Here is a 20,702-nt window from a genome sequence, read left to right on the forward strand (position 1 = left end):
CTGAGAATATTTTATGTCAGCCAGTTCTCATATGTTTCCAGTAGTTCAAAGAGCTGAGTTCAGCTCTTCAGCCTCCCCCAGGTACCTTATGTTCAGATCTTACTCTTGACAGCCACTTGAGCATTGTCTGTGGGCACGTTGCTTCCTTCTCTTTCTGACAAGGTAGATTTCTGTTTTAAGAAAATATATTCTGAAAGACAACTCAGGTAATAGAACTATAACTGGATGGAAAATAAACTTCATGGAAGGATCTTTAGTGGAGTGGCAGGGAATGTGTAGAATGATTTCAGGTCAGAAAAAAGTAAGGAAGATTATAGGAAGGGGAGTATTTTGGGTGACAGGACTATGAGGAATCCTTTTCCCATACCTTTTCTTAAGAGACTGTTTTGGATTGTCTCATTTGCAGATCTTTGTCTTACAGCCTGAAATTTTAGAATTTCAAGCATATTGTGATATTTCTCTAAGAAATGAGAGTTTGTGTTCTAAACCTTACTTTTCTACTCATTTTCTTGATTTTTCAAAGGTCTGAGTTTTAGGGGACTTTACATTCTAGAATGCATGACTTTTTACTACCAGAGATTTCATTAGGTTTTTGGTTTCTCATGTTCTTAATATTATTTCTAATTTTGATTGTTTTCCTGTCTTTAGCTATTCTGGCTATGCCTTCACACACTCTAAGAAACAGCCATGCATTAAGTTCTCTTTAACCTTCCTCATATCACCTGCTTATTTTGTCAAGCTCTTGCTTTAAAAATTTTCTCTCTCCAGCACTCCTCACCTTTCCTTTATGTTTCTTCACTTTTTCTAGTCTTTTAATGACATAAATGAAAAACTCTTCAATGACATTTTATTTCTTACTTTTCCTCCTCAGTAAGTTATATATATATATATATATATATATATATATATATACACATATATATATATATTCTCAGAAGAGATCTTTGATTTCCCTATGTGTGGAAACTATTTTTCTGATTTATCGTCTGTGTCAAGTAACATTAAAATATTCAGATGTTTCAGTTGCTGCTATGATAATGCAGACTCACTGAACTGAAACCAGTGGCATGTACAAGGCAATTTTAACTCAAATTTGAGTTCAGTGAGGTGATTTCTGGGTTAACGAGAATTCTAGGACTTATAATAAGGGCATCCTGGCACATGCCAAAGTCGGTGACATGCAAAACATGGATGTAACATGAAATGCTATACCATTCTACCATTCTAATTTAAGTCAAGAAAGTTTCTTCTCTGTTTAAGTTTATTGTCCATAAGTTGCAAAATTGGATATTGGGGAAAAAAAAGAAAAAAAGAAAAAAAAAAAAAGTCTCGTTGATATTTACTGGTTTAGACCATTACCTGTTGTGTAAAACATTTATTTAACTTTCTCTTACTTAAGACTCATGTCATGAAGTGACAAAATACAGAAGCAAATTGTGCCTTTAAAGGTTAGGTTCCAAAATAAATCAGAGAGAGCTTCACAAGAATATATGAGACTTTTTTGTCTATAAAAGATAGCTAATATTTTTATATAATAACATTCTCAGAGTGATGTCAAATGCAGCTGATCAAGTATCCTCTGAATAATTCCAGTATCTTAAAAAAAGGATTCCAGGTTTTTTGTCATCATGATCATAAAAGTCTCTGGTTATTCTTTCTGTATACTACTGGATTTTGCAACCTGACTTACAGGAAACGAGCTGAATCGAAACCCTGGTTTTATCCAGCAGCATCAGTGTTCAGTGGAATCCTTTAAGAACTCTTGGTCTCACTGGAGGACTCTTGAAATCAGTTTCCTTAAGCGTTAGGGCAGCCAGCTGCTCTTTTAATAATAAAAGTAATTGAAAGAATATATATTTTAAATTGTTTGGGTTTTATGAAAAACAATATTTTCAAAATTATTTTTTAAGAAAAACTTCTTCTTTCTAATGTGGAACGAAATAATTTCACTTGTGTAGGAGGAAGGTCCTGCGTTTCAGGGTTGAAAGTGCTTTTTTACAATGAAAAAGCAGGAAGAAAGATATAGAGAGGCTTGGCACATCCATTTACGTTCTTCTTTTTCCCTTTACATATCCTACCTATCTGCAACCTCAGTCTGCCACAACTCTTTACCTACAGGCAGCAAGATCGATATCACAGTTAACTTAATGTATAGAAATTTACAAAAAGTTTACCAAGTCAATGTGTAGATTTTCCATTGGTTTTATATTTGCAATACTTTTATTTTTTTTTTTTTTCATAACAGGATTCCTATTCTAACTGAAAAAATGCCACAACAATGTATGCTGTCATAGACCATCACATATAAAAACTAAACCCCTGGAAGTACTGAAGTATTTCTTGACTTCCAGCTGTAAAGATGCCAGTAAATGAGAAATGAGTACCTGCTTTATATGTGTCATCTCATGTTGACAGCATAGTTTTTTATCCCCTGTTTTGAATAAAAATTTCAAATTGGTAGAGGTTCATATCAATTGTTTTACTAAGGACCATGTGTTGGATCCACTGCTTAAACAGACACAAAGAAAATGAATTATTCACATTTTCACAGGGGAATTTTCTGTTTCCTTCTATTTTAAGAAATACCTTCTGCTAACCAACAGAGCAAAATTAACATAGATAAATTATATCCCATGTGTGTATGAAGGATATGCAAGAGGAAAATCTAAAATATTTCTTAAAGCCCAAAATGAAACGTTTTGGTTCACATTAAAAAATATTTTCCTCTAATACAATCTAGGTCAGCTTGTAAACAGAAAATACCAAATGAAAAATAAACGTTTCTGCATTTTTTATGAGAAATATTTTAATACCTTCAAAGGAACATATTCAAGCTATTTTTAAAAGTTTCCTTTTTTAGCAAGAAGTCTTTGATAAATTCAACTCAAAGCCACATGGCTTTGATCCTCTCAAATGGATCTTTTTTCACAAATTAGCCATTGATAATTAAAAAGAAAGAAGCCCTTCTCTTCTCTGGATAAATCATCTGTCTGCATCACATATCACCAATTGACAGATTATATTATTTAAAAACCTCTTTTTAAAAGCTTCTTTGTCTTTCCTACAGTGTTGTAGTTTCTGTCAAATCATAGCAGTAGTTACCTTCTTCATCATAGCTGGGTTTTGTTTGGAAAAGAAAAATTAAATTATATGAATAGGATTCACTCATAAATGTGAATGCCACTGTGACAGGCCATCAGTAAATCTGAAAGGAAAGCAAATTCTTGATATGCTGTTGTAATAATGCACTTTTCCTTAGAGGGATAAGTATTACAATGTGGAGTGTTACAGTAAGTTTATAGTAGAAATTAAAGCTTTCAGAAATGTGACAAAGAAAAAATATTATAAAGCAGCTGCGCATCAAACGTAATTTATCTCAAAATATTGAAGAAATAATCTCTCCATGTGCAAAGACTTTTGTGTTTCCAGTAGCATGCTGGAGATTGCATAGCAAAGTCACTTTTCAGATGTAGATCATCTGAAGCATATTAATAAAAAGAGTAAATTAGTAACAGTAAAATAGATTTAGTCATTGAATTTTACTAATAGATGGATGGTGGTTTTAAAACTACTTTGTTGATCATCAGCCATTCATTGACATTTCTACCACATTGTTTTATTTCAAGAGACTGGTAAAAAATCTGTTGTCTGAAAAGTAGATTTGTCCTCCATAGTATATAGGAGGCTAATATTAACAGCTTCTTCTCAAGTTCAGAAAATAAATTGCCCAAATGTTTACATTTTAGACAAGCTGGAAATCATGTATGTTAATGTAGTTCATGAAAAACAGTGATGAAACTAGACAAAACAACTCTGAGCTATACAGTATCATGTGTTTTGTAGGAAAAAAAGGTCTGTTCTTTAAACAAAGTCATAGTTTCCTGAAAGATGTTCCTAAATATATATATTTTTTTTTAATGTCCACCACCTGAAAAATTTCAGTCAGGTCTGACAGTGGTTTTGATATTATGAAACCAGAAATATTTGTGACTTCCCTAAAACCCACCAATTCAATGCAATAAATGTAGTTAAGAATATTTTTATCTTCATGATTATGAAATGGCAGCTGAAACCACTGAGAAATGTAATATTCCTGGAAAGTAGGTTACAAATTACAAAAATGTGGTGCTGAAAAATATGGAATGAAAGCATTCAGTCATTTAACATTTATAAAATTAATTTTATTTTTAAATTCAAGGTAAAACCTCATTAAGGCAAAATAATACTTCCAAAAACCTAATTTCTAAACTTTATCATTTAAGTGGTTTCTAAAATGTTTTGGAAGCAATTTTTCTCTCGTATTATAGCCATCAGAAGTTCACAAACAACCACCTGAAAAACACTGATATACATGAATAAATAATTAATGAGATATAGATTCTTCCCTGATTCAAAGAACTGCAGAACTTTCTATTAACTTCTTTCTACATAGTGTCAAAAAAATGGAAGAAAATGGCATACCGCTAACAGAAAAATAGATTTTTCTGCTTCTCCCATCTATATGTATCCAATGTATGTTTTTTTAAAGATAGGTAGCTAGAAGTAGTGTTTTTGTCTACCTGGACACTTGCTATTAATAGTTTCATTTTGTGTTGCCAAATAATTATTTTCCTTTATTTTTTTTTCCTTTCCTTATTGAGAGTCAGTGACATGTAACAAGTACAAATATTTCACAGACACCATCTCGGTGACTTACTTTGCAGGCAAATGTGCCGGTTTTGTTTCAAAGTGATAATCCATCACTATTCTGTATGCTTTAAAAATCAATAGGTGAAATACACTGAAATTGTCTTGTTCCATTATTTGATAGATCTTTCATTTGGCTTTTCTGTAGCAAGTTCTTTGTCAAACTATTCTTTCCTTTATATATCTGGTACCTCATTATGTTTCTGGATGGATGTGACCTAACACTCAAAACACAATTTGTTGAAGAGGGAAATACAGTGTTTTCTTCAAACTACTCATTCTAGACATTTCTATCATTAATACATTTCATCTTACAAAAAGTCTTCGTTCAGGTATAATAGAACTGTGTTCTGTCATTATATTATTGGGATACCAATAGATTAAAAGATTTGTCTTACTCTTAGCAGGACTATGCAATAAGTCTACAGCTGAACACAGCCTGAATCCGAATTTTTGTTTCCTAGTTCATTACAGTTTTCATCCGATCATCTTTCCTATTCAGTTGGTGAGCATGACTGCTACAAAATCCTTGCATTAGCACTTCCATTTCAAGAGAAACCTGTACGATACAGTGAGATAACATAGCTAAGAAAGTATCATAGTTCTGCAACAAGGTCGATGAAGGATCTTGGATATAGAGTAGAGAGAAATTAAAAGACTGACAGGAGTAGAATAACAATAGCTGCTTTGAGGAAAGATAACAAGACCCAGGGCCAAGTGCCTTAACCCTGTTATAACAGAGTTAAATAACATAATGAGTATTTTGCAGAACAGAAAAATAGCATGCAAAAAACAATAATACAGACGTAACAGATTTTCTTTTCCTTTCTTCTGTGTACATAATGCTGCTACACCTAGCTGAAATATGAATGAGCCAATGAAGGTTAAGTCATTCTAGTCAGTTTTAAATAATTATTGAAAACTTTAAATAATTATTTAAAACTTTTGAAGTGCTTTGTTTTGTTTTTATTTAGATGAATATTTGTCAATGGTCACTAGCAAACTTTAGTTATGAACCTATCATTACAAAAGCACTCAAAGAGACCTGGAATCTTATGTAGCTATATTTTAATATTAGTACAGTCAAGTAAATTAGGTACTGATGCCAGAAATCATCACTAAGCAGGCAAGTTTATATTGGTATGTGCTTAAATGCTGTTTTAAATAGAAATAGATTTGAACATATGCTTTTTTTTTTTCTTTTCTTTCTCTGGGCTATGGAGAATAGTGAGAGAATCACACATATAACTAATTTTTTACTTCTTTACTGTCACAGTTTCTCTTATCTTTCCCCATACGGGTTCTCTTTTTCCCATATGGCTTCTCTATCTCTGTACGGTCCACTAATTAAATCTGTCAAGGTCTAAAGCAAGGCGACAATATACCATGGCAGATGCCCTCTGTTAATCTCATCGCCACTCTCTCCTGATATGAAAGATGATAAGGAGGAGTAAGGAAGAGGCACTTTAAAGTTGGAAGGATTTTAAAGGCTTTACTAATACTACTAATAAGTAGAAAAAATATAAAAATATAAAAATATACAAAAGCAATCTTGATTATCCTGGGTAACAGCTTGGCCCCTCCCTCATGGAGCTGATGTGCCTCCAGCGGCAGTGGAGCTGGGTGGGCAGAGCTGGAGTGGCTCCAGCAGCTGCAGGGTAGGTACCCAGAAGTCCTGAGAGGAACCTCACAGCAAACTGGAAACTGGATGCAGGGCCTTGTATCACAGGCACGGGTGGCAGGGTCCTCTCTAGATGCTGGCCATGGTCGAAGAGCGTGAGACCCTCATGATCTCCCTCTTATATAGGGTGTATGATGTTTATGGGATGGAATACTTAGTTGGTCAGTTTTAGTCACCTGTTCTGTCTGCCCCTCCTTTCAAATGTGTCCCATTAGCAGTTAACCTTGGTTACCATAGTAATAAATCTAAACATGGGGCTCTTCAGCATTCCATTGGTCATATTAACAGCACCGAGCACAGTGTCTGAGAAAACATGCAGGCAAAAATTCAGAAAAGTGCAGTTACTTAGAAGGCACTTAGAGGAACTTATCTGGAAGGAAAATTCACTAAAAGAGGACTGCTCTGGTTTTTAACAAAACCAGGACATTTACCTTTCAAAATACATTTGTATCTACATCCATTGTGTGTTTTGTGGGCTAAATGGGTTTTGGTGGTTTGATTCAGTGGATTTTTTTTCTCAGTGGTTGTGTTTGTCTTTCAGACTTGAATCTCCTACTAGATCTTTGGTGATGGAAGCACCCAGGGGAGTGCAAGTCAATGCAGCTGCAGGAGACCTAAAGGCTACCTGTAGGAAAGAACTGCACTTACAATCCACAGAAGGCGAGGTAAGTTCAGCTGGTAGAAGAATGTTCTACAGCTCTGCCCAGCATAACGCAAACAATATGAGGAGAGTTTATTCATTAGCAAGGTAAACATCACAAGAAGTATTCTGCATTTATCTATATTAAAGTAATTTTAGTTTAGCTTGCTCAATTATTAATACTTATTTGCTTTGTGCAAATATTTGAATCACTAAGTTTCACTCACATTGAAGAAACTGTTAGTTAAATGAATATAGGCAAGACCTATTTTTAATCTAAGAGTCAAAGAAAAAGCTACCCAGTCCTTCAACATACCTGTGGGACAGAGACAGCTAAGTGACAGTGGTAAAAAATTACTCTGGATGAATCTGACAAACTGAGAGAGAGAAGTTTGAATTAATTTGGATTAATACTTTATTAAACTATGTTGAAGAGGTTTGACAAATTTGCTGGGTGGTTTATTTCCTTGAACTGTTACTAGCTCTGTAAGAGAGACGGAGTACTTCAATGGTATGTTCACTGTACTGTTTCATAAGCATCTTGTTTCAGTGATCAGCTTGACATAAAAAGATTTTGGTATAGATTCTTCATGTGTAAACCTGTGCAAACTCATGAAAACAATTTTAAATTGGGTCACTGGTTTGGTTGGCAAACCAAGTATTGGATAAACGCATGAGAGATTACTAGTATGAGAGTCCTTTCATCTTCAGTCCTTAAAATGAGATAACATTAAAAATATTTGTGCAAGGGTATCAAAGGCTCTCAGATTTCTGTTAGGCACTTCGGAGAAATGAATACATTTTCAAATTGTTCCCAGTGGGACTTGCCAAGTTACAGCGCTTTTGGAAAACCAGTAAGTATCTAATTGGGAATGGAGCTCTTCAGAAATTTTTGGCCTTTGTGTTTGTATTTTGTATTTTCTGTGTTCCCAGATACTTTACAAACTATCCAAATAAGCAACAACAAAGAAAACCAGCATTCGCATCTGTGACACGTAATCTGCAATGCATACACTTTGCATTACAATACAGACAGGAACATTTTTGGCCAATAACATCAAAGGCCTCATTAATAACATTTTTCTATTTATGCAAGTATCTGTCTTGCATAATTAAAACACAATATTTTCCTAATTCAGAGCCTCAAATATTTATATACCACATACCCCATCTTATTTCTGAGTTTCTCCAAAAGCCAGCTCTTCCCACAATATCTCATTTTAGTTACCACCTCTCTGAATATGAAGTCTTTGTTACTGTTTCCTAAAGTTGCTGAGATAGCAGTGCGGACAATCTAATCCTATTTTAATAGTAAATAGTAAATATCATCCTCCCTCACCCTTGTCCTTCCTGTGTGTATTTTTATTGCAGAGGCTACAGCTTCCTGTAACCTGTCTTGCTTCCACTCCATAAATCCCTACCTGGCCCAATCTAGTATGTGACCTACATTTATTAATATGAATCTTTCACCTAGAATGTATTTCTTTGTTCTTTTGCTTCATGGTGTTATCAGAGGGGAAAAAGTAACACTTGAAAGTGAAAAACAAACAAACAAACAAAACCCAAACCAACTAAACAAAAAAGACAAAACCAAACAAACAAAAAAACCCTGTTACTTTTCCTCAGTGCCCCATGATCCCTGAAGAAGTGGCTGTCCCATCCCAACAGATGGGATGAGGGATGAGTTAACTCTGAACGCAACACAAGCCCCGACTCAACAGATGAGACCAGATGTGAGTTAACTCTGGGTTAATTCTGCACAGTTACGTGAAGTGAATGACAGACAATCATGCCAGGAGTCCAATTCAATTATGAGTTTTACTAAAAGTACGTGTTGGACTACCAGTTACAGCGAGTAGTGCCTTGACAAAAGTATAACAGCAAAAAGTCCATCTACAAGCAATGTAGAAATCTACCATTAGTAGCTATAATACAAAATTTAACAAGAATCCAACAGCAGAGCTTAAGATGGTGTTGTCCTTATATGTTCAAAAGGAAAGGAGAGAATGAGAGTCATAGAGAGGGAAGGAAAACTAAGGTATAAGAGAGAGAGAAAGAGAGTAATATATCACAGAAGGAGAGACAAAGAAATAGGGATATAGGAAAAAGAAGAGAAGGAAAGAGCAGAGAGAAAGGAAGAAAAAAAAGGGTGAGGGATCCAGCCACTCTTATGGCTCTGCAGCATGGATGACAGGACTTGTATCATGATGTATGGCATCTGGTGTCCCACGGCGAGGATGCTGGGGTTTGTAGTTCAGGAGCGCAGCATCTTCTAATGTCTGGTCTAGTTCCTGTGGCAAGGCTAGTGGGCTAAAGGTCCTCAGAGTGGTAGGTTCCCTATTAGTGCTGTTTTAGGTGAGCTTTTTTATAGCTTTCAGAGTAGAGGAAAGTCTAGGGGGAAGGGGTGATTGCGAAAGATCAACAAGTCTCAACAAGTCTTGAGCCATGTTGAAGGGCTCAGCTTTTCCTCTTTGTGTGCCAAGCTGGGCATATCAGAAGATGGAGCTATGTGCCTTCCAGCTCATCCCCCACCTCCAGTATTGGCCAGCCAGCCTCTGTGGCGTTAGCTTGTTGTTGATATGTAAATTGCAGTTCCCCCTGTACTGAATGTGTCATCTCCTGTGAATGGATGAACTAGTTTTGCCACAATGTTTTCAGCCACGATCCTTATCAATACACAACAGTGGTTATAGCTATAATGTCTTGGGTTAGTATCATGCAATAATGTGGTACTATGTACAAATATTTAATCTATGGATTCATCAGGCATTTTTGTCTGTATCAGCACTGTGAGTTTATTTCATGACTTCTAATTTTTCTTAAGTATGTACTACAACTTATTGAAAAGGTAGTTTTTGAAATAATGTCCTGTGACCTCAATTGGACTTTGAGAATGGGAACACAAGAAAAGTTATAATGACTGTATTTTCTGTTATTCAGAATTGGAAATCAATTCAGTGTAAAAGAGACTTTGCTGAACGTCATATTAAAAAAACATTATATTCCTCTACATGGTAAGAAAGACTGCACAACTGTGAGTTCCCACTTAGATGTTAGATTTATATTTATCAGAGAACATGCTACCAAACTTTCCCCACTCTTTCCCAAGGAACTGTTCTGTAAACATACATCTGATAAAGTTCAAAGTGTCTAATTAGCTCTTGAATATTTGCAATTCCAGTGAGATCTGTAAAGAACTGTATCCTAAATCCACAGACAAATTCCATCATGAGGCCTGACCAATGCCTTTACAGTCCACTATTTTATCTCTTACATGAGAGAGGGTCAGATGAAAAGGTAGAAACATTTTGAAAGACATACAGTGAGTGCACCCAGCATCACAGGTTGCACAAAGTTACTGTGGCCACATTAGGAAATTGGTGGACTAATTACAGTCTGGTGTGAGGAACCAGGGTAAACCTCTAATGGATAAAATGTCTGCGTAACAAAATATTGATTAGTGTCCTTGCTTGCAGCCAACAGATACACCACAGACTAGCAGACAGAATGGAAAAAAGGTGTAAAGTGTTTATCATTACTCATTTTTAAGAAGACACATTCTAAAACAAAACAGAATATCTATGCAAAAAAATGATCTTCATTTTAGCCTAAAAATATATGCTTCATCTGTCAGATTTCTTTCATGAATATAAAATGTTGTCTTTGAATTGGACCTATGAACCATTTTTGTGATAAGACATTTTTTGTACTAGAAAAAAAACTACAAGTTTTTTGTATTATTCTTTCACTGGTTAACTAAATTTAACTTTTTAATGGATGTAAGTTTATTCAAGAAATCATCAAAGATATGTGAATTAGTATTTCCTTCTATAGCATAATTATTACCCTATTATGCCAGAAAATAACTATGTGGCATCTGGAATCAACCAGTTATAACCATTATGAATTTACCATGGATTAATCTATGAAACATGTATTTTTCTTTCATTTAAGAATAACTTCAGAATATTTTAAGAACATAAATATGTTTATGAAATACTTTTCCTCTAGCCTTATTTCTCATGCAGTAAATCTCTAGCCTCCCACATCATAAACTGAAAGCCTCTGCAAGCATTTTGAATTCTACTGTTTGATGCATCATCTATTTATTTACTGCAGTATTATAATAATCCTTTTAGCCCTATTACGCATTATAATGCATGATCCCAGACTGAATACTGGGGGCTGTAATTTAGACTCAGATTTTGCTGCCCTTTATAAAGCTCTTGAGCTGCACCTTTGTGAGTAGAGGCATCAGCAGAATCCTTTGATTCAATTATAGCTTGGCATTTAATTGTGAACTATGTATTATTCTATAAATAAACCATAACCAATGGTTTAAAACAGCAGTCATTTACAAGGAAAATGAAATGTGAAGCTCCAGGCTCTAGCTGACTCTATTGGTTCACATAAGAAGAAAAAGAACATTTCTTGTCTGGAAAATCAGCACAATGACTGCTAGTTGTCTACCGCATCTTTCACATCTAAACACAGTGCAAAGGTACAGATCAATTTTGAATTCTGTAAATACTAGATTTTGCTAGGCACAAAAATATGTTAGAATCGAACCCGAAACACACTATCATATAATGATAAGGAGCTTAAAGGAGCTTTGATGTTGTCCACTCATTGATCTGACAACTAATTTTAATGGTTCTGACAATATAACATCCTTTAAAGGGCAAGGCTGCTAACTAGCCCCAGCTCTTATGAGGTTTGTGCAGCTGCTACGTACTATTGCAAGCAGTTTCTGTATAAGCTTTCATTGAATCCTATTGGCTATTAAAGACCAAGTAAATAAAAGGAGAAAGATGCAGAGAGGCTTCTCATTTTTACAAACATATTCACATCAGTCACCCTGTCTGTGACCTTTTTCCTGTTTACATCTTTATGCCCTTGTATTTTCTTGTCAAATTACAGTCCATAGCATTGTTGGTAGACTATATTTGGTTTTCTCTGATATAATGAGGATGATCCCTTGGTGAGTCTTATAGCCGTCACATTAAAAATTAGCAATACTCTTTAACAGAAAAGTTTACTCAAAATCTGTGTAACAGTCAGAACGCCAAGTTTATATTTCCCATCTGAGCACAACACAGTTTATAAAGCATACACGCAAGATTATTTTGTAGAGACTAACAAATGCATCTAGAACTAATATTTGATATATAATCCTATTTATACTTAATAAAACTGGAGTAATTTTCACTTGTAAACCCAATCAACAGCACCATTTTAAAGGTTTGGTTTTGGTGGGAGTTTTGTGGATGGCTTTTATGTTCTGAAACAGATAGAAAAAAAAGGGAGGGGGATGATTTTTTTATCAATTTATTAATTTATTTTATTAATTTATTTATTCCAGGATTAGTTCAATTCAGCCAACTTATGTTTGTCTGTGATTAAATGTTTGCAAAAAAAATTAAAATGTTTGATATGAAGGAAGGAAGTTCAATAAAAAACAAGCAATGACAGGCTATAGAGCTCAAAGATCCACTGCTTATTTACCAAAAATTGTTAGCTGCATTTTGTTTTCAAAGCTCTTTTTCATGGTATTAACCAGCTGACTTGTCACTGTTCTCTGAGAGGAAAGAGATTAGTGGAACTGAAGAGAATTTTTTTCTGTGTTTTTTTTAATTATTGGTTTCAAGAATTCTATTAAGATGTTTTGACAGATATTTAAAATTATTATAATGCCATGATATTTTTAAACAAAACCTTTCATTTTCAGCTTAAAACAGTTTTAATGTTTAAGTTAATTTATTTGAAAAAAAAATTCTATCTAGAAGTCTAAAACCAAAATACAATGTTTCCAAACTACAAAGTGTTTTAGCTGACAATACACATCTTTGAACTGTTTGCTCATGGGTAAATTTGGAAGACCAACACCATAAGCTGTTTTATTAGAAAGAGAAAAAGAAGTAACAATAATTTATTACATAAATAAAACTTTTTTCTATTAATATCACATTATACTCTTTGGTCCCATCACCCTGATCACTTATGAAGGTATTAAACAGTGTTGGGCCTAATATTGATCCCTGGGGGACCCCACTTGTTACACATTGCAGTTTGAAAGGGAGCCATTTACCACCACAGCTCCTCAGTTGTTATGGAGAGTGCCCTTGCAACATCATCAGCCAGCTCTCTTAACACCCTCAGGTGGATATTGTCAGGGCTTATCAATTTGTAGGGATCAAGCTCCTGTAACAGTTCACATACCAACTATTCCTTCACAGATGGTGGCTCTGTGTTTGCATTAACCTGGATTCCCGTTGCCAAGGCGTGGGACCCAACAATGCTGGTAAAGACAGAGGTGAAGAAAGTGTTGAGGACCTCTGCCTTTTCAGTATTGTTAGTACTTAATTCACCCCTCCTGTTTAACAGCAGGCCAATATTTTCCTTCGCTTCTTCATTATTTACATACCTGAAGAATCTTTTCTTGTAGTTTTTGACATCTCTGGACAATTTCAATTTGAGCTGAGCTTTTACTTTTCTAACTGCATCTCTGCAAGCCTTGGAAGTGCCCTTGTAGTTGTCAATGGGTATTTGTCTGCTTTTCCATCTCTGGCATGCTACTCTTTTGGTTTTAAGCAGACTCAGAAGCTTGCAGTTAAGCCAAAGGAGTCTCTTGCTCCACCTACTTCCCTTACTTTTAAAGGGGCTAAACTCTTTTTGTGCTTCCAGAAGAACATTCTTGAAAAACACCCAGCGGTCACTAGCTCCTTTATGCTCCATGGAAGCTTCTCATGGAATCCCTCCAAACTGAGTTCTGAGTGGGCTGAAATTTCCTCTTCTGAAATCTTAAACTTTTGTCTTAGTACTAACCTTCAGCACACTCAGCAGGATCCCAAACTCCTCAACATTGTGATCACTGCGGCCAAGGCTATCACTAAGTGAGATATTGCAAAGTGGGTTTTCTTTGTTTTTGAGTAGCAAGTCCAGCAGTGCCTCATTCTTAGTTGGCACACATAACACTTGGACGAGGAAGCAATTCTCTGTGCATTCCAGGAACCTGATGGATGATGTGAGCTGCTGTATTGTTCTTCCAACAAATGTCTATGTAGGTGAAGTCACCCATAAGAACAGGTTCTGTTGACTGAAGCTTGCTTAAGTGACCCAAATATCACTTCATTTGCCTTATAATCTTGATTTGGATGGCAGTATTAGATGCCTACTCTGAGATTCCCGTTGGAGACAACCCCTCTAATTTTGACCCAGAGGCATTTGATAGGGCTTCCAGAACTGCTGTAGTTAATTTCTATACATTTAAGATTCTCTTTAAAATAGAGTCCTCCTTCTCTTCTTCACTGCCTGTCTTTATGAAACAGCCTATAGCCATCTGTCATTATCCTCCAGTCACGTGAGTTGTCCCATGTTTTATGATATTACAACTTTCTGACTGAATGCGGAGCTCTACTTCCTCCTATTTGTTCCCCAGGCTGCTTGCACTGGTATGGGTACACTTGAGGTGACTGGTCTTCTGGTTCTCATCTTGGAAGGCAGCTAAGGAACATTTGTTCCTGCTCTGGTTGACCTGGCCTATTCCCCAGTTGTTTGCAATGGTGTGAACATTGCCACTTTGAACCCCCTACCCTGAGTTCTTCAGTTTAAACCAAGTTAGTCCTAGTATTACAGGGAATACATTTTCAACACACAGGTTGTACAAGATCTTTTGGTATTCTCTGAATATCTACTATATTCAGTTTCATCACGGTAACCACATTAATTTCACTGTTTAACTGTTCCTCAATACTGTTTATCATTATGATGGATATAGTTCCAGATATTGTGCCAGCATATGTTTAGATTTTACAGTATATATGCTTTCAAGTTAATATTTTAATGTTCCACTATGGTTTCTTTTTCTCAGAATTATCTTTCAGATTTAATGAAAGTTAGTTTAGGTGAATGGTTTTAAAATAAACGTCAAAACCACAGATAAATGTTAGAACAAATGGCCTATGGGAACTGAAGTACTGCAATTTATCCTATAGCTCATCTCCACCTTGAGTGCTAAAACATATGAAAATTATATAGTTGAGTCTAGTGACAAAATCTATATAATCCTCTTTGTATTTATGCTTCTGATAGTATATGTTGAAGAGCAAAAAGACTTGACAAAATCTTGCACCGTTATAATTCATATTAATTCTGAAGAGACTATGCAAATCCAAAAGGTTTTTTTGGTGAGATGTCACTACACTGTCATCATACTGGTTGATGACCACCAACCTTTCAGCTTTTCTTTTATTACACATTTCTCTCTACACTAGCCATGAAATATGCCTTTGCAGCTCTGTAGAGTTACCTATGTAATCAAACTGTCCATGAATACAGAAAATTCTTCAGTGTTAATGAATCCTAACTTTTTCATTTGGCTTTATCAATTTAGCCTATTGTCTTGCCTCCTCTTTTGAGAGGATTTAGTCAAGGGGCCAGTGGTGACCTTTTATACATGGAAGGTTCATATGTCTGTATGAAATTACTTGTAGGAATATTTGATTTTTTTTTTTATTTTTTTTTTACTTCATGTCTTTCCCTCCAAAAGTTCTCTCCTTCAATTTAGTTATTTGGTTTGTAGATAATCCATACTTTCTGTTTGGTCTTCCTTTCCCTCCTCCTGTTCAGATTAACAACACAGTCTGAGGAACAGATGACTTCAAGACCTCCATTAGCAAAAAATGTATGTAAAAAGAGTGCAAATTTTGCATTCCTATCACATGCCCTACAGGTTAATCCGGTTCGTTACTTTAATTAGTCAGAAATCAGGTCTACTTTTAAATATTTTACAGGGCTAATCTATTTTTCTTGGCAATAAGATGCTCAAGATGAAGGGGTGATCTAAAATTTCTAAACCTTAAGTGTTTAGAGGCCATGATGCTGCTTAGTGCTCTGGTCTCTGATCTGAAATGGCATTTCTCTGAGTAGCTGCTGCCTTTTCCATTTTGTAGTCTCTTGGTCAGTCTCCTACAACATTTCAAGAATTGATAAAACTTTTGATTTTATCCTTGCTTATTTATCTGCTGAGATGTGAAACTCTGAGAAAGAGTGTGACTGGCTTGCATGGCCTCAGAATCATAGAATCATTTCGGTTGGAAGAGACCCTCAGGATCATTGAGCCCAACCATAACGATGCAAATGAAGTATTAAATGGCATATCTAGTACCTTTCACAGCACAAAAGATTAGAGAAAGACTGTGTATATAGGCACTTCCATTAACTACTGTCATCTAGCAACAGTGTTCCCTGGGAACATAATGCTCTGCAGTTTTTTTGTCTTGCCACTTCTTCCCTTCTCTTTAAACACTTCATAACAGCAAGCATAAAACGGTAAGTAGTTCAAGTTTTACTGATGTCAGAGGACTTTTCAGCCATGAATTTCATTTTTTAGGAGAAGATAGGAGCAGAGTGGATATATACTCAAATGTGGACTGTGTTCCCCTGAAATTCCTTTTGTATTGGGCTATTATGATGGTATATTTGTATTCCTGGTTAACTAATGGATAGCAATATTGCATCTATAATTTTAGTCTTTTACTTATAACCTTGGCAGCATATGTACAGGGTATATTTTAATGATGGCTTTAAGCGATTTTATTAATCTTCTTCATTTTGGGCTTCTCCAGGGATTAGCTATAGGATTCTGTTTAAATTGCACAGCCTTCCCATATTTCTGCAAAGGTATGGACCTTGTTAGACTCACTACAGCAGATACACCCGCATAAAAAGGCACTTCAGTTTTTCTCAGATACCACGGCCCATTATCCACGCTGCTCACTAGATGTACTAGGATGCTGCTGGGGCAGGATCTGATAGCTACAGCGCAAGATTACAGTCCCAGAAAAATCTGGATCAATCTACAAGGCAGTGTAAAATTGGAAAGCACCACTGGAAAAGCATGCGCAGCTATGCTTAAAAAGAGCATTTAATTTAAGGAGCAAAATAACTGAGCTACATTGAATTGTAATGCACACCAGAGCAAGGTCCACTGGAGTAAAATCTTAGAGCAGTATAGTACAGAAAATCTTCGATGAGGATTGCAGAAGCATAGATGTCTTGATGTAAGCAAATGCATAAAAACATTGAGGTCCTCTGAAAAAAAAAAAAAGATAAAGTTGAAGAAGTTTTAATCTAGTCTGATCTCTGATGCATAAGCCCTCTGATTTTTTCTGAGCTAGTTCTTTTTTGAAATGACTAAAAACCATTCTTTTTTGAATCAAGACATCTTTTAGAACCCATTTGATCTTGATTTACTGATTTCTCGTGATCCTTCCTCATCACCACTGCAGCAAAACTGTTAAAATGGCCACTCACACACTTTGTCAAAAGTACAAAGAGCCAATCTTGTATTGTTGTTGGATTTTCTTATATGTATGTCTTCTACACTGGAGTATATTTTAATATATCCTGCTTCAATTTTTTAAAAACAAAAGCATATAAGTGGTCTTTTTCTTATCTTCTTTGGTATTCCAGCTGTATCAGGGCTTACTGAAAATCAGTACTAAAAGTTCAAAAGGGTACCCACATTTCTTTTGAGATCTATTTCTTAACATTTACCAAGAGCTACTGGTTAACAATGTATTACATTACTGGTTCCTGTTTAATATCCTGTTGAGTTACTGTCGAAATGGAAAATATTTTATTACAGTCATGTTCTGGCATCGATACTTGATCTTTCTCTAAGTACAGAAAAATGCTGAGCACTATTCGGTATGAAAGATACACTTATACTCGCATAGAGCTTCCACTGTTGAATGCTACTGGATTTTTATGCAATACTTCACTATTACTACATTAATGGTGGATTTGTTAACATTTCTTTATTCTTGATATGAGAAAGAGTGCTTGTTATTACTCATCACTCTTCTCATGATAACGTCCTTTGTTTCCTTACTACATTTTACTGATTCCTAGCTTCTAGCTTGCTATCAGATTCTTTTTTTTTCACTATCTGTTACTTTGTTTTCTTATTTTGCTTGCTATAGTTACTTTCACTTGTACTCCTAGCTCAGCTGAATGTTTTTATGTGTCATCTTCTTTTTCAGTAGTAATTCTAACAGAACATTATTAAATTGCTCCCAACACCATCTTAATTTCTTCCATCTAAATTATTTCTGCAGGGGTTTTGACTTCTGATTATTTCAGGTCTCTGATACTGGACTTTTAAAGCAGCAATGTGTGTGTAAATACATCATTGCTTTGCCATATAAATTACAGAACAAAAATAATAAGTTGTTGCATTTTATTTTTGTAGTAAATTCCTCCATAAAGCCAGGATGTTGTGCCTCTGAGATTCTCCTTTTCTGTCCTTTTTGGTGTAAATTCCCAATGAGGACAGTATCTTACTCTCAAAGCTGAAGAGCTTGCAATGATGGGGGTTATGTTGTTTAGGGCTACTTTCAGCTTGTAGTTCCTTCAATAGTCCCAGTCATTTACAATGCTTTTTCTGTGGATGGTAATGGTACTGTGTATCAGTCTTTGTATGGGACTTCATCCAGTCTTCTCAAATTTTTCCCAGCCTGCTCTCCTTCACTGCTGTCCAGTAGGGGCTTTTTAGTGCTTCTGCACTGCTTTTCTGCCATATACCACTGACTTTATAATAAATTAAAACTTGTCATCTGTAGAAAAATGCAATAAATGCTATATCTCCTCAGATTATTTACATGTTCTGCCAATGTTGTGATATAATGCTGTCAAGTTGGCTTTGTTGATTTTCAATACCTTAAAAAACACACTAGTAAGTATTTAAGGAACTCACTTTTTCCTAAGTTTCATACTGTTATCTGCAGGGCTGAAAGCCATTTTGATTTGTTACCTGTTTTCTTGAAGTTCATAGTCTACATCTGAGGTAGTGACTGATCTTATTTGGCTCTCATTTACTCCTTCCATAAACAAAAAATAAACTCTAAGCAGCTGGAAACCCATCTGTGCCAGTGGAAGACATTGGTTTTTCCTGCTTTAGCTCCTTAGTTTCATGATATTGTTTATTCAACACCCTGAAAATGTAACATATATGTAAATATTGCAGAACTCATGAACCTGACTGGTATTTACAGTTTCCTACTGACTTATTTTCAAAGGAAGGAGGTTAAAAAAGTATTTTTAATCATATTCAGTGTTCAGAAACAAATGGGAATAGCTTGATGACCTTGTTAATAAGAATTTAACCTGATTTTTTTCTCCTCTTAACTTAGGTCAAATAAGCTCTTTGTTTTGTGCGTATGACTTTGTACACTTATTTAATTATTCTTTGGATGTAGCTATTGTTAAGCCCCTACAATTTAGCACAGTTCAGCACATATTTCCAGCTGCTTACAGCAACACACCGGGGAATGTGCTTTAATATCACTTCACACTTATTAAAATACAAATTCTTGCAGAGCAGGAATATGCTACTGCGATAAATGAATAAATTTTAATCATAAAATATACTAGTGAAAATGGAAACTATCGAAGAGTATTGTAAAAATGTTTTTGTATGACACTGCTTGTATTTGAATAAACATGTCAGGTGAAGTATTTGCATACTGTAGTAATGAGTGTTAATGGGTGTGTAACTAGACTGAGTCGAAAAACAAGAAATGTAAGAAATGTCAGCTTTTTTATTTCTAAAAAGAATTATTACTGCTATGTATTTCTAATAGCCTTTGTAATATTTCTAATAATATATTTATGATTTTAAAAAATATTTCTAAAAAACTCAGACTCTGCCTCAAAATGCATCTTTAAAATATGTCACGATGCTGAAAGAAGTTTACTTACACTTTTTTTTTTTTCCCTATTTTTGCTCTGTGTAGATATTTTTAAATGCAGATACAATCCGCCTGGGAAATCTACCAGTGGGTTCGTTTTCCTCCTCCTCTTCCTCCTCCTCCTCACCCAGCTCTTCAGCTCCTCGCCAGACTATCTATGAGCTCTGCGTCTGTCCCAATGGTAAACTTTACCTGTCCCCAGCAGGAGCAAGCTCCACATGTCAATCCAGTAGCAACATCTGCTTGTGGAGCTAGAATGACTCCAATTTATCCTCACACCAGAATAGCCTTTTGTTACTGTCCCTCTGCTTCACAGTTCTGCTCGGTTTCCCTTGTGACAAGTTCAACGCTTCAAATGGCCTGCAGAGCAACTTCTTCCAGTGTAAGCAGGAATACAGCGCTGCCTTCTCTTGTGGTTTGTGTTGCCACTCAACGTAGAGATGGGAGTGAGATATTCAGAAATCAATGTATTCTTCATCAGGAAACCTGGAACATAAGATCATCTTTTGTCCATAAGGGAGAATAACACAGGTGCCTTTGCTACATGAAGTGAAGCACATAGTTTTAGATTTTTGCAGGACCTGGATGTGAACTGCACATATATATGTATATATACAGTACATAAACAAATTCGCCCAGAATCTGATGATGAGATGAATCGGTTCCCCCTGTATGATAAATAACTTTACTGTCTGAAAGCACAATTTTCCATTCATCTCTTTGGATGTAAACTTTTATCCCTGAATTTTAAAATTTTGAAGCATTGTGTGATGCTTGCTTTACTAAACAATTAAATTCAGTAAATGGTTTTTAACACAAAAAGAGACAGAATCCTTCCCTGAGTTTGCTTTCTTTAAAAGTGTGTTGTTACTCTTTGTCTATGAAGTCTAGGGTTTTGTACACTAGGTGAATTTTGGAAGTGCTCAGCAATATTACCTTTCAG

General features: G+C 35.4%; 1 protein-coding gene across 3 annotated transcripts in view; it reads left to right on the forward strand.

The window, feature by feature from the left end:
* The window catches only part of SGCZ (sarcoglycan zeta), a gene marked incomplete at its 3' end in the record, with an annotated part of 441,296 nt that extends 421,282 nt beyond the window's left edge, over window positions 1-20,014 (forward strand). For all 3 annotated transcript variants that reach the window (XM_080343711.1, XM_080343713.1, XM_080343712.1), the window contains 2 exons: window positions 6,909-7,032; window positions 19,805-20,014. In XM_080343711.1, coding sequence (XP_080199837.1) covers window positions 6,909-7,032; window positions 19,805-20,014 — 334 coding nt within the window. The remainder of the gene's footprint in view (window positions 1-6,908; window positions 7,033-19,804) is intronic.
* Between the last annotated feature and the right edge of the window lie 688 nt (window positions 20,015-20,702).

Source organism: Nesoenas mayeri (genome assembly GCF_963082525.1).
Source record: "Nesoenas mayeri genome assembly, chromosome: 4".
Lineage (NCBI taxonomy): Eukaryota > Metazoa > Chordata > Aves > Columbiformes > Columbidae > Nesoenas > Nesoenas mayeri.